The sequence below is a fragment of the Rousettus aegyptiacus genome, unplaced genomic scaffold (genome assembly GCF_014176215.1).
Source record: "Rousettus aegyptiacus isolate mRouAeg1 unplaced genomic scaffold, mRouAeg1.p scaffold_m13_p_1, whole genome shotgun sequence".
NCBI classification, from domain to species: Eukaryota; Metazoa; Chordata; class Mammalia; order Chiroptera; family Pteropodidae; genus Rousettus; species Rousettus aegyptiacus.
The window spans coordinates 155,654,193-155,667,590 of NW_023416284.1; the positions used below are offsets into that span (position 1 = coordinate 155,654,193).

A 13,398-nucleotide genomic window follows, 5' to 3' on the forward strand; every position below is an offset into this window, starting at 1 on the left:
GAAAGAAAATGTTCCGAGATTCCTGGTCTGTTGTGCCTTTTATTACATGTGTAGCTCTTCTCTCATTTAATCCTCAGTTCTTCTGCATCACAGTCAGATGTCTACTTGCAGTAAAAGAACTAAGAATTTGTGTCTCTGCTTCATTAGAATTGTTACAAGTGACAGTTAGAAGGAAGACAGGCAGCCGTGGGAAATATCACTAATTGATAAAGGAAAAAAAATTGCCATATGATTTCTCAACTTTTATTATGTTTCCCATCTTTTGCTTAATAGTTAAGCTAAAATTAAACATCAATCTTCTAAAAATTGTGTCCATTTTTCTAAGTAGACAGTATCTTTTGTAAAAGAGATTTGATGTATTTCTAAGTATTAAATATTCAAATAACCTGGAGAAAGTTATGAAATGTCATTTAAAAATGTATACATCCTAGGGGACTTATTTTGAAAAATATTAAAAAATGAGTTCTAGATGTTTAAACTTGTAGATGCACATATGCACAAACCCACCAACTAAGCACAAGTTTATCAAAAACTGTCTTGAGTTCTTCAAAATCAACTGTCCTTTGGATAAAAGTCACAATCGATTTATAGAATCTTTCATTTGAAAAGCAAACCACAGGAAATTATTTACTTCTCTAAGGCTAATAATTTTCTGTTATTTTTGTTTGATTTTTCTTCTAAGGCCTGCTGGCCTGTGCTTCTGTGTATTGAGTTCTATTCTGTGTTTGATCATTTTTCCAGTCTGTCAGGACCATTGAGTCTGGATGCAATTCTTTGAGCACAATCATATACTCCTACCTATGGAGGAGGCTGGCGGAGGGAGTAGGGAGGAGTACTTTCTATTAAATATTTGTTTCTTCCTGTTTGTAAAGGAATGTACAATGCAGAATGTATCAAAAAATATAAACTAAGAAAAAAAAAAAAAAAGCAGAATAACCCCACAGTTCTGAATTCTGGTTCTTAATGAACATTTTGGCATAGTATGTGTCTCCTAGTGTCCCTTCTTTTCTTCTTTTCTTCCTTCTTTCCTGCCTTCCTATCAGCATCATCTGTCTGTCTGTCTGTCTGTCTATCATCTATCAATCATCTGTCTGACATCTATCTATCTATCTATCTATCTATCTATCTATCTAAACTAAACTATCTATCGTTCTGTCTGGGTTTTAGGGACATACTATACATCTATTTGGTAACCTGAGCTTTCTTTCCTGTTATTTATAAATCACTCTACAAATATAACCTTGGAGGCAGGTAATTAACAGTCCAAACAAGGTGCAGAGATCTTGGGTGTCAAGTTGACAGGTAGTATTCTGAGAATGATGTGTCTATTTCACTTTACAAGTATCATACTCAAGCAATCAAATCAAAGAGTAGTGTATTATTGTTTTATCATCTCTTTATAACATTTGTTTTGTATTTCTAAAATTAACTGAGCGAAATAATCTTGTCTATATCTACCAGCCTCCCACACAAACAAAACTTGCCATTACTTTCCCCATCTTTGAACAGAATCTTGTAATATTAGAACCTTGAGCCCCAGACTTTGAATGCCACTAATCTCTATCCATACTCTGCATAACCATGGTGGGATTAAGGTAGAAGGTGTCACCCTGCTCCTTCCTCAATTCCCCAAACCACAGGAGCTCTGCATTTATTTAATTGTACAACTTTTCATTCTGCTTACAATTTCTTTTGAACTCAGAATACTGAAGCGTTTAAAATGGTGGAAAACTACTGCCTACAGCTCTATTTCAACACCTTAATTTTATAGACCCATAAAGATTAAATGATGTGCCCAAGATCACTGAGCTCATTCATGAACTTTTGACACCAATACAGCACATATTGACTCCTTCAGGATAAGAGAGTATTAGAGTATTAAAGGCTGCCATTGGGGACCACACCTGTCTTGACCACTGTATCCTCAGCATCTAACATATTCCCAGCCTTGAGCAAGCTCAATAAGTATCTGGGAAATAAATGAGTGAATCTGTCAGCTCTCCACAAACATTTCCTGAACTATAAGGAAACTGCTAAGGAAATGTAACATTTTCTTAGATCCCAGTTTATTTTAAGTAAATGAATAACCAATTAAAATATAGCACCTTTTGTCATTTTCTAAGCAAATAAAAAGAAAAACAAAAAAAAAACAAAAATGTGGCACCCTATGTAAAAGATTAATGGTCAACACCTGAAATAAATGCCTACATATGCATATGCCTCCTGTCAATCACGTGCAAGTTTCTATCAGTGACAACAGCATTCCCTAACAGCGAGACCTGTCTCCCAAAATTAGCCCTGATTTCTTTTTCAGCTTACTGTTAAATTGCTCCCTCTTGTGGTCACTGAAGAGAAAAATATAAAAACTTTAATTTTTAAATTCGAGTGATTCTTCAACAATTACTTATTTTCTCTTTTCTCATGATGCCTCTTCTATTTACTATACTGCTTTTCATGCACACACACACACACATTCACACATACACGTGCATACTGTGAACATCTTTTTAATAAATCTTATGTTCCCAGTTCTAAAAATGGGGAAAAGAAATTGATTCATTCTCTGTCCTTTGTTGATTCAAAACAATCAAGACTTTGTTTCTAATTTTAGTATACGTGCTGCCAGAGTGAGCATGAGGACCTTGTTCTAAAGAATCGATGTTGATGTGACAATCCTCAGACTAGCAAAGGAACACCTTTAATTGATGTAATAAAGAAAGTGTTTTATACAGAACACTGAAGTTATCTATTAGAGGAATAATATTTAAGTTGTTTTAATCATCCTTTTTCAATAGAAAAGAAAACCAGGACATGGGAACGGAAGAAGTGGTGACATTTACAAAAACGATTTAAAAAAAAAATCTTCCAAGTCTGCGATACCCAGTCTACCTGTAATGAGGGTTCTATACTTGTTTCCATCTCTCTATTCTCACGTTGATAATGACACGAGAAAGAAAGCAGCTAAGTGGCAGGAAAATAGGATGCTTTTAGCACCAGAATGTAGGTATACATGCTCACAAAACAAAGTTGCCATGTCCCTTCATCCCATCTTGAAAGAACAAATGACAACAAGACAAAGGGCTGGCACAGGACACAAAACTCTTAAAGCCCTTGGAAGCTGAGACACGCTAAGAAAGAAGTCTAGTCTCTCAAAGTTAGTCTTTTGATAAATGATACTCGCAGGGGTGCCAACTTCATTATGTCCAGTTGTGCTTTAGCTTTGGAAGTGCCATGTAATGGAAACAGAAGGCTGGGTTTAGCTATTTCCTTCTTAACAGCAGGAAGACTAAAGAACACTGCCTCTCTAAGGATGGCCACCAGGTATGCGGAACGAAAACATCTGAGCATAGCAGCCTTACACGCTGCGCTAAAAGAGCGCCTTGTAAATAAGCAAGTGTAGGGCAAACTCTCAATCCTGTGTGACATTTAAATGAAGCTTTTCTAGCAGCAGAGACTCAGGGAGGTCTCCACTAGGATTGGTTGGCATTGTGTGGCAGGGAATGAAGGAGAAACAAACTTGAAGCTCACAGGAGGTGAGGTTTGTTTAAATAATAGAAAGTAATTAGGCTGGAGACAAAAATCAGCAATGGCATTTTATAATTACAATTAATTTAAAGGTTAATTTCCTTTGGTGCTAAAATCTTATTTAAAACATTTACCAGGAAAGGAAATTAGGATGTTACTATCAGGAGGCATAGAGTGCTTCTGGGAATCCGTGCCTATTATCACTTGAAATTAGGTTAGGTCCAAAGTGGGAATTTTAGTTCGTTTTCTGTATGTGATAGATGGTGGCCAGGGCTCAGAGTCAGCAGGGTTGGCTGGGGCAGGCAGTGCAAAATTTGCATTTTCGGTTTGTTGGTTTATAGGATTAATTGCAAATGTTTCCAACAAAGAAGACTGGTTTATACATGAACAATTCTGACACAAAAAGAAAATTGGATATGGATTGCTGCCTTTGTAACTAATGAAGTTGATGTTAAAGAAATTCCCAAGAGCAGAGAGGCAAAGGGAAACACACAGTCGCACATCCATACACCTACGTCAGTGAACTAAATCGAACAGGTGACAATATTTCTGTTGGCTCCAAGCCCATCAATCCTATTCCCCTCTCCCAGGCCTCACCTTTTCCATCACCCTGTTTCCAACTGGGAATTGTCCCATCTTAGTTTTCAAATGTCAAAAATATGTATATATCCTATTCAGCAGACCGTTTCCCTGCAAACCTGACTTGTAAAATCAGTGCATAAAATCAGTGTAAAATCAGTGCATAACAGCCAGAGGGAAATAACTCTTTAGTACTAATTTCTCTCATTCACTATGCCTTTGCAGATTTGCTCATTTTAAATATTTTATCAATACCATTGGTATGTAAACAAATCCCAGAAGTAAGGAATTGTGCTGAATCATAGCGCTATGAACATTAGCAATCACCTACTTTAATCCCCTGATTTTACAGTTGTGGTTAGGAGTGCTCCAAATGACTTGCTCCAAATCAGACAGTCATGTAGAGGCAGAACTGGGAGCAGAACTTAAGTTTCCTGATCCTAAGTCTACTTTCCACATCACTTCACTGTGATACTCAAGATACATTCTTTCGACACCTATTTCTCAAGTAACCACTCTGGTGGTCACTAGGGACGAGGCAGTGAACCAGACAGATACCGTCTTTGCCTTAATGGTGCTTACATTCCAGCATACAGTTCACACAAGGAATTACACTAAAGCATAATGCGAGTTCGGACAAGGGGAGTAGGCGGTGCTGTGGAAATGCACCCCAGAGGCATCTTGTCTACCTGAGAAGACTAGGGAACTCTTTCCTGAGGAAGTGATATTTCAGCTGAAACCTAAAAGATAAATCAGAGGGATATGTAGAATTGAGCAAAAAAAAAAAAAAAAAAAAAAAGTATACCTTTTTAAAAGAGGACTGCGTTTTTTATCTATATTGACCAAATGTGCAACATAATTCACATGGGAGTAATCATGTTTTGAATGAGCTTGATACAGCAAATCTAGTTTTGATTTTCACAAATATCAATAAAAATATCAGAGCAACCACTGGACATTCTTTTTCTTGAAATTATGACTGTGATACTGAAAACATGATTAATTTTGCCATAGGAGATTTGTGATTTTCCTTTCTGGAGGCTGTAAAATGATGCAAAAATTATTTTAGCAAAAATTTCAAGGCAAGGAATATTTCTCTATTGAATTATTATAGCGTACATGCTTTATTTTTTATTTGCCTAACATGCATACATTAATGTGCCCATAGTCAATTAAAATCACTGCATTAAATGGACTATGCATTCTAAATATATTCTGGATGTCAGCTGAGAAGGTAAGCCCAATCATGTCTAACTAGCTCACCTATAGCTTGTGATAACTACTCTCAATTTTAGATGAAAGGTATGTCATATATAATTGAAAGCAATTCTAACAGGGGAGAACAAGACAAACACTGATGAATCTAATCCATCCGAATGGCAGGGCACAAAGTGAGCCCAGGCATCTTTAAGGTGAAATTTGCTTAGTTATTTCATCGTATTCTACATGCTTCTCCACATCTATCAGAAGTATTAAAGATACCTGGATACATAATTTTCTGATTAATTTTACAAATTATTGACGTTCTCAGCTCTTACCACCCTCATCACCACTTACTTCATTTACTTCCTTGATTTCCTTCATCAAGGAGGCTAATTTGGATCACCTTCATTATGGATAAAGGAGGTTTCTCCAAAATCACCAATTCCAAAATTCTCTGCCTATCTGAAAGCTCCTATCTTTCCTCTCACCTTGTTCTCTGGCCTTCCTCCTGGAGAAATTTTTCTTTTTCCTTAATTAGAAGGTTCCTGCCACAGAAACTTTTGTTTTTCTCGTTCTTCGGCTCTTTCTAGTCATCATCTAGTCCAGAGTTGGTAATAGCAGTGATGCTCTCACTAGCACCTTTGGTATTCTTCCTTGCTCGCACTTCCACCGTGCTTGGATTTTCGTACCTGATGAAGCACAGATTCACATACTCCACCTCTAATCCTCAGTTGCTGCTGTACATTGCTGGAGAAAGTCACTAAACACGGCTGGATGCTGCCTCCTGCTCAACAACGCTCTCACTATTCTACTGTGGACAATGCTTTCAGGACCTGCCACAAACCTTTCTGAGCTCCTTAAGCCAAGTACTCAAACCTGAGGATATCAATGTTATCAAACGTAAAATCCTTTATCCCCCACCTCACACACACACATACACCTGAAACTCAACAGCTCTCTATACTAGCAATTATTCTTTTGTCTCCTTGCAACCCTGCCTGAATCTAAGATGAAAAGTTAGGCTTTTCCTTTCCAAAGTAATCCTTCCACCAAGCGTTGACCTCATCGCCTCTTCCTAAACCAGGAAGATGAGCTCTCAGTGTCCTTATTCTTGCCCACCCCACTGGATACTTCCTTTGCCTACATATGTGGCAAAACCTCATAGACCACAAACCAGGCTGGTCCCAGGCTCTCTCTATCCTTCCAGATAACATGCAGGGTTATTTCCGAAAATATTTAAAACATGGAAACTAAGTTTTATGTAGTTTTTTTATGTATACAACATTTTTTCTTTGTTGTGCATTACGTCACACAAGCTACTCCTGTTGCTTGTCAGATCACATTTAACCAACTAGGCGAGCAGTTGAAGGGTTTCTATAGACTTACCTCAGCTCTCCTCAGCTTCTGCTGATGACTTCTATACTTATGTTATTATACGCAAAACTAGTAAATTCTAACACAAAGTTCTCATCCTCTCAGTAAAGAGCATAAATGTGCATTTTCAAGCATAATCCAAAACATTCTCTTTGTATAAATCCTTTTCAAAAAGAGATGAGATCCCAAATCTATCTATAGTGTACCTTTAATAAACATACCTCTAAGTATTACACATGATTCTCTCAATAACCCTATGAAGTTGGAATTCTGTTATCATCCCTACCTTATGGAAGATGAAATCTGTGACCTGCCTATGGATAAGATGCTGGTAAGAAACAAAGGCAGAACCTGAGCCCAGGTCTTACGACTCCAAAGCCCTCAATCTTTGTGCTACTTCACAGCTTCCCTGTGATGTATCCAGCAGTGTCTTATAATATTAGAAGACTATTATACAGCAAGATCCTGGTATCAGCAGAAAACCAGCATGTGTTTCTTCAAATCTCACTGAGAACTGGCAGAAATAGGCCAGAACAAAAAGACAAAAACTTATATTTCATTTTTTATTGAGTTTTTAGAACCAAAAGCTTAAAGTGATTATTTCTAAATAAATATTTTATTTTTATACTATTATAATGATTGCTTTTCACTTTCATTTTTAGCATATATAAATATGTTACCAAGTTTAAAATACTGACAATCTGATTCTGATATAACTAAGAAAGAAACATGGAAAACAGGACCCTAAGATACTGAGAAAATATATTTGCTGAACAAGGTTAGAAAGGGAAGCATCTACAGTGGTTTATCAACAAGTCTCATTTCATTCAATGCGTGTGTGCTTCACCTACCAGAAGCTCTTTGTGGCATAACACTCTAGTGAACTTTCAGGCAACAACAGCATAAAGTACCCCTACAAAGGGTTGTTTTCCTAATCGGAAAAAAAGAGCTCGGATTCCACACAGGGATTTTAGCCCAGACCCCAAACCTCAAGTGCACATAGAAAGCTGAAAAGCCTCCATCAAGTAAGTCTGCGTGGGAGAAAGGTGGTTCTTTTGAAGTTGGCCTTTGGTTGGTTATGGTCTAAATTTTTTGTGCAACTGGAGATAAGTACCCTTTAAGTCCTTACCTGCAGAGATAATGGATATACATTCTATTTTCATAAGCCCACACAAATACTTTAATGTCTTTCAATGTGTTCTCTAAATATTTAGGCTTAGCTTTCTGTGAACTGCCTTTTAAAATTTCCCTTCATAGTCTTTCCTAGTTCTTTCTCCCAAAGAAAGTATGTTGACTAGTGGCTTTGTCATTAATAACCAAAGTACAATTTTATATTACAATACCTCCCTGCCAACATATATTTAAAAAGGCAGTTTTAAGTTTGCTGAACTCAGTGTTCATAGTTAAAAGGTTTGAATAAAAAAGAAGCTCACAACAGGGAATATATTTTAGCAAAGAATAGTTATTCAAAAACCATTTTCTCTTCCTCAGTAATTTCTAAGTTCCACTATTATTAATGCTATTAAGTCATACTTATTAAACTGATATGGCACTTTACTAATTTAAAATAATTGGACCTCCCTGTGCCTCTATAGATCAGGTATAAACATACCCATATTGCAGATAGGAAAAGTAAGGCAAAGAGAAAAATCTGTAGTAATTGCAAAGAAAATAACAATTCTGAGGACACAAGGACAATTGCCCCAATGAGGTGAAAAGTAAGCATGTACAAATTTTATTTTCTCACCTTCTCCCCTGTTGGGTACTTTCGTTTAGGATACTATAACCTGGCAAGAAAGAGAAGAATGTTTTTTCCACCAATTCTCAACACTTGTAATACTGAATAGCATTCATTAATGAATAACCCGTTCACCCTAGTCATTCTAATACTGAAGGATATCCTAGCCTCTTTCATTCCACTCCTCTAAGCCAAAGAGTACCCATTGGTATCCAAAAAGGTTTCTTTAATCTCACAGGACCCAGACAACAACTCATGTTCTAGGTCTTCTATAAAAGATATTCTCTTTATTATCATTCAAGGCTTCAAGAAGGAAAGGGTAAAAGTACTCAGTCTAATTGCACTTAGAAATTTGACCAACATTTTCCATGCTCCAATTGATTGCTTTATTTTTCTTTACAGCCTAGAGAGTCTAAACAATTTGTTCAGTAAATATATACTGAGGGTCTTCCGTGAGCCAGACTATGTTCTGGGTTCTAGAGCTACTGTAATAAACAGTAGTAAACAGTACATCTCACATAGCTTACATTATAGTGATGAAATTGACAGCAACAACAACAAAAACAACAACAAAGTAGATTTATAATATGTCAGGTGAAGACAGGTTGCAATGAAGCAAAATAAAGCCAAGTGAAGAGAAAGACATTTATTTCTAAAATCCCAGCAAGTCCCCAATTCACCTTGCATTATTTTTATAGTTACATTCCCTTTTTTTCCAAATGCTTCTTGGTCCTTACTATCTATCTATCTATCTATCTATCTATCTATCTGTCTGTCTGTCTGTCTGTCTGTCTATCTATCTATCTATCTATATAAATATATTTATATGCCACTTATAATTTAAATACTACATTTCCAAAGGAAGCTAAACACCAACTCACTCTTGACATTTTTTTTATTGTTCTATTAAAGGCAGCAACATTATCCTAGTAAGCTAATTCCGCTGAGTCGACTTCGAATCTCGTCTTTCCCTCCTCTTCCCCAATATTCAAAAAAGGCATGTCCTAGCCTTTCTACCTCTTTCTCCATTTATCTTGTACTCATTGTCATCTTTCCTTTCTTATTCCCCTAATTCTAATTTAAGCCTTCAATAATTCCTCTATCATATTTTCTGATAAGCCTTGAAATAACATAGATAGTACTCCAAGTGGCTATAAGGAAAACATCCATCCTTACTGAAAAACATTACTGTAATCAGAGTTACACAAAATGAGGCTAAGAATATAAATAATTTCCAGAAGAAAGGCATGCATAAGTGTGTATATGATGTCTGCACACGTTACCAGACACAAAGGAAAGGAGCTAAACCTTTAATTGCCTCTTAAAATGTATTATAGAAAATCAAAACATCTTATTTATACCATCACTGGTGAATCTAGCACAAGTTGTTTTTGCTTTGGTTATTCATCACATCTTGGTTATAATAAGATCCTCTTCTCTTCAATCTTGGTTCTGAATCACCTTCTGATGGAAACCTCTTCCATGGCCTTGGCTGAAACAAAGAATAAGAACATTTGCAATCCTTCCATCAGAGCTTTCGTGGTCTCCTTAATCAGGTAGCTGTAAGCCAGCTCTACCTACCTACACACTGGCCAGATCACGGCTAAGAGCAAGCCCCATCAACTCAAGCTCCAGCTGCAAAGCTGAGGACACATCTCATTTCCCTTCAGTTTTTTCTCAAGTCTTTACTCCAAGCTCAAGCTTTGTTTCCCACTTTTGGTCCTAATTCTATCCACTGGGCTTGAAGCTTCTTCTTAGTTTTTTCAAGTTATCTTTTGTTTCACTCCATGATCTTTGGCTTATAATTACCCACTGGCTTTTTCTGCTATCCATTTGAAACCACTGAAAACAAGCTAAGGGAATATTTCAAAACAACAACACTAACAAATCTGAGCTTGACTTAGATCTCAATATCAGTGGAGGAGACCATACTGTTTACATCTGCCTTGATCTCAATCTACTCTAATCCACTATACCCTCCAGCACCAGGAAGGAAACCTGAAAGGAACCTCAGAACAAGAAAACAAATGCTGTGAATATCTTTCAGCAAATTAGTCCTTAATTAAGTCTCAGTGTTGACAAGAGTGAACCCAAATGAACAAGAATTGAAACAGTATCTTTAGAGCAAATCTCCAGTCATGGACAATAATTTCTCAAAATACCTCTTGTATAGCTCTTCTGGTATGTTTATATTAGCTAATGTACAAATGTGGGCAATTCCGAGAACAAAAGGTTCATTCTCTTTATATTCATCTTCTGTAAAATACTTGGTGTAGTTCGATAGTCATCCCAAATTAAACATTAGTCTGTCTTTCTCCTACACTGCAGAGGCTTAGAAGAGTCCTGAATTTTTTCAAGGGCTTTTATTTTTTTCTTCCATACCATATGTCTCACTCGGGGCTCTTCATTCTTTACTTTATTTTACCCTCATACTAATTGCATGAAATAGGTATTATAATCTCTCTTTAAGAGGGTTTAAGTGATTGGTCCAAGAGCAGATGGATGGCATGTGATCAATCCTTCTACCATCAGGGTCTGTGTTTCTTCATTATACTAGTCTACTTTTGACAAAGAAAGAAATTCTGCCTTGGGAAAAGGGTTTTCACAATAAACAGAAATGAGATGTTAAACTTAAGAAGACATGGAGGCACCTTAAGTACATATTACTAAGTGAAAGAAGACAATCTGAAAAAGCCTCCACACAGTATGAGTTCAACTATATGACATTCTGAAAAAGGCAAAACTATGGAGACGATTAAAAGATCAGTGGTTGCTAGAGATTAGGGGAGAAGCAGGGATAAAAAGGCAGAGAACAGTTTTTTAGGGCAATGAAACTATTCTGAATGATACTAAAATTGTAGATACATATCCTTATACATTTGTCAAAACTCATAGGATATAAAACACCAAGAGTGAACCCTAATGTAAATTCTGGACTCTGGATGATAACGATGTGTTAGTGTGGATTCATCAATTGCAACAAATGCACAAGTCTGGTGGGATGTTGATAGTAGGGGAGGTTGTACATGTTTAGGGACAAGAAGTATATAAGGACTCTGTACTTTCTGTTCAATATTGCCATAAACCTAAAACTTCTCTAAAAAAAAAAAAAATCTATTAACAACAACAACAAAAGATTTCACTACCAGACAATAAACAATAGACATAAAGGACTTTATAGTACTTCACACCTTGCTCTAATTCCTACCGGTAACACTTAAGATATTATAGAGAAAACAAACTAAATCAGTAAAAACTACGCCAATAGAATAAGATACTTGAAAAAGTAGATACCCTAGGGCATCTCGTTCAGTCTCTATTTCCCTTTCTCCTTCCTGTCATCTATTCATCAGCCTTTTTGTTGTTTTGCCTGTTTTGTCCCCATCATACAACCTCTATATACAGGATTAGAAAAGGGAAAACAAAACTTTTTCACAGTACTTTTAGTATTTATTGTTCCAGTTACTATTGCTGCCAAAATGTACTGTTGTAAATCAACTATTTATTATGCTCATGGATTCTGTGAGTTAAGAATTCAGACAGGGCACAATAAGGATGACTTGTCTGTGATTCTTAATATTAGAGGCCTCAGCTGGGAAGACTCAAAGACTGGGCTTACTCAACGGCCAGAGGCTGGAACCATTTGGAGGCATTTTAATTCACATACCTGGGTGTTGATGTTGGATATCGACTGGAACCTCAGCCATCTGGGCAGCCATATGGGTTCTCCAGTGGTTTCTCCATGTGGGCTAGTTTGGGCTTCCAAGTTTGGGCATGGTAACTGTGTTCCAAGAGGGAGCATCCCAAAAGAAGAAGAAAGAAGTGCATAACACTGTTGTGATCTGGCCTTGGAAGTCACATAGTGTCACTTCTACCATATTCTATTAATCTAAGCAGCCACAAAGTTCTACCCAGGTCAAAGAGAAAGGGACATGGACCCAAACCACTGCATTAGAGATGTGCCAAGGTCTCATTGTAAGCACATGTGGAAAGGAGATGTCATTATAGCCATTAGAGAAAATACAATCTACCACAGTAACTCCTGTTGTATCTTATTGCATCTTAAGTACCTAAGTAGGTATTGAATTTGAATGCTTAGACATTGTTCCACATCTTTATTTGTATCTATCTATTTCAGATTATAAACCACAAGATGGCAGAGATAGCTATGTTGAGATAATTTTTATGAGCTCCACCACAGCACCTTGTACCTGACAATCACAGTCTATATTACTATTACTAGTGCTGCAATTGCTGGTAGATACTTGCACTTGAGACACCATTATTTTTTACATTTAGAATGTATTGCAGAAAATCTCCACTCTAACCAAAAAGACATATAGCATATTTAATACGCAAGTTAATTTTATTTCTACAATTAGGTTTTGGTAACTCAGGATCATATCGATTCTTCTCCTACTTGTAAAGCAAAAATTGAATCTCACAATCGAGGGGGAAAAATCACTACCTTGAGGGAACTATATCTTTTGTTTTCTTCCACAATTAGTCACTTTTGGTTTGTTAGATTATTAAAAGGTTTGTATTATGAATCTGTATGAGACCGTGATCATGACTGTTTATCTATTCTGAAAAGTTAATTAAGGCTATTGTCCCTTTTCAGTTGATTTCATAGGTGGCTTTGATTCTTATGGTTATCAAGGGCCTCAGAAGACATCTCATTTACAACTACAGCCTATGTACATGTAAGTACTTTACTTGGGAGGTATTCTTCTGGGATACTAAAAGATGGTTAAGTAAACATTCTTATGTTTACTTATAACATAGATGGCATGCAATATTCCTTCAGTTATATACTTTTAATATTTTGTGTTCATATTGTTTCAACTAGGATAATTCTAAAAACATTTTCTTTATAATTTTTTAAAAATTTAATTTATCAGAAATGCCATATTTAAAGTTACCTTTAGTCCTATATAAGTATCAACTACATGACTAAAAAAAAAAATCTATATAATATG

General features: G+C 36.3%; 1 protein-coding gene and 1 long non-coding RNA gene across 12 annotated transcripts in view; one reads left to right on the plus strand and one right to left on the minus strand.

The window, feature by feature from the left end:
• NKAIN2 (sodium/potassium transporting ATPase interacting 2) overlaps positions 1 to 13,398 on the plus strand; it is an 831,125-nt gene that overhangs the window by 810,390 nt on the left and 7,337 nt on the right. For all 11 annotated transcript variants that reach the window (XR_004951018.1, XR_004951023.1, XR_004951021.1 and 8 more), the window contains one exon: positions 13,041 to 13,122. Coding sequence is in view for 4 of the 11 variants with exons in the window: in XM_036221459.1 (XP_036077352.1) it covers positions 13,041 to 13,122 (82 nt within the window). In the remaining 7 variants the exon portion in view is untranslated. The remainder of the gene's footprint in view (positions 1 to 13,040; positions 13,123 to 13,398) is intronic.
• LOC118602935 lies at positions 7,393 to 12,395 on the minus strand. Its single transcript, XR_004951025.1, has 3 exons — positions 12,087 to 12,395; positions 9,781 to 9,911; positions 7,393 to 8,468 (listed from the first exon to the last, which is right to left on the minus strand). It is a non-coding gene; the product is annotated as an uncharacterized LOC118602935 (long non-coding RNA).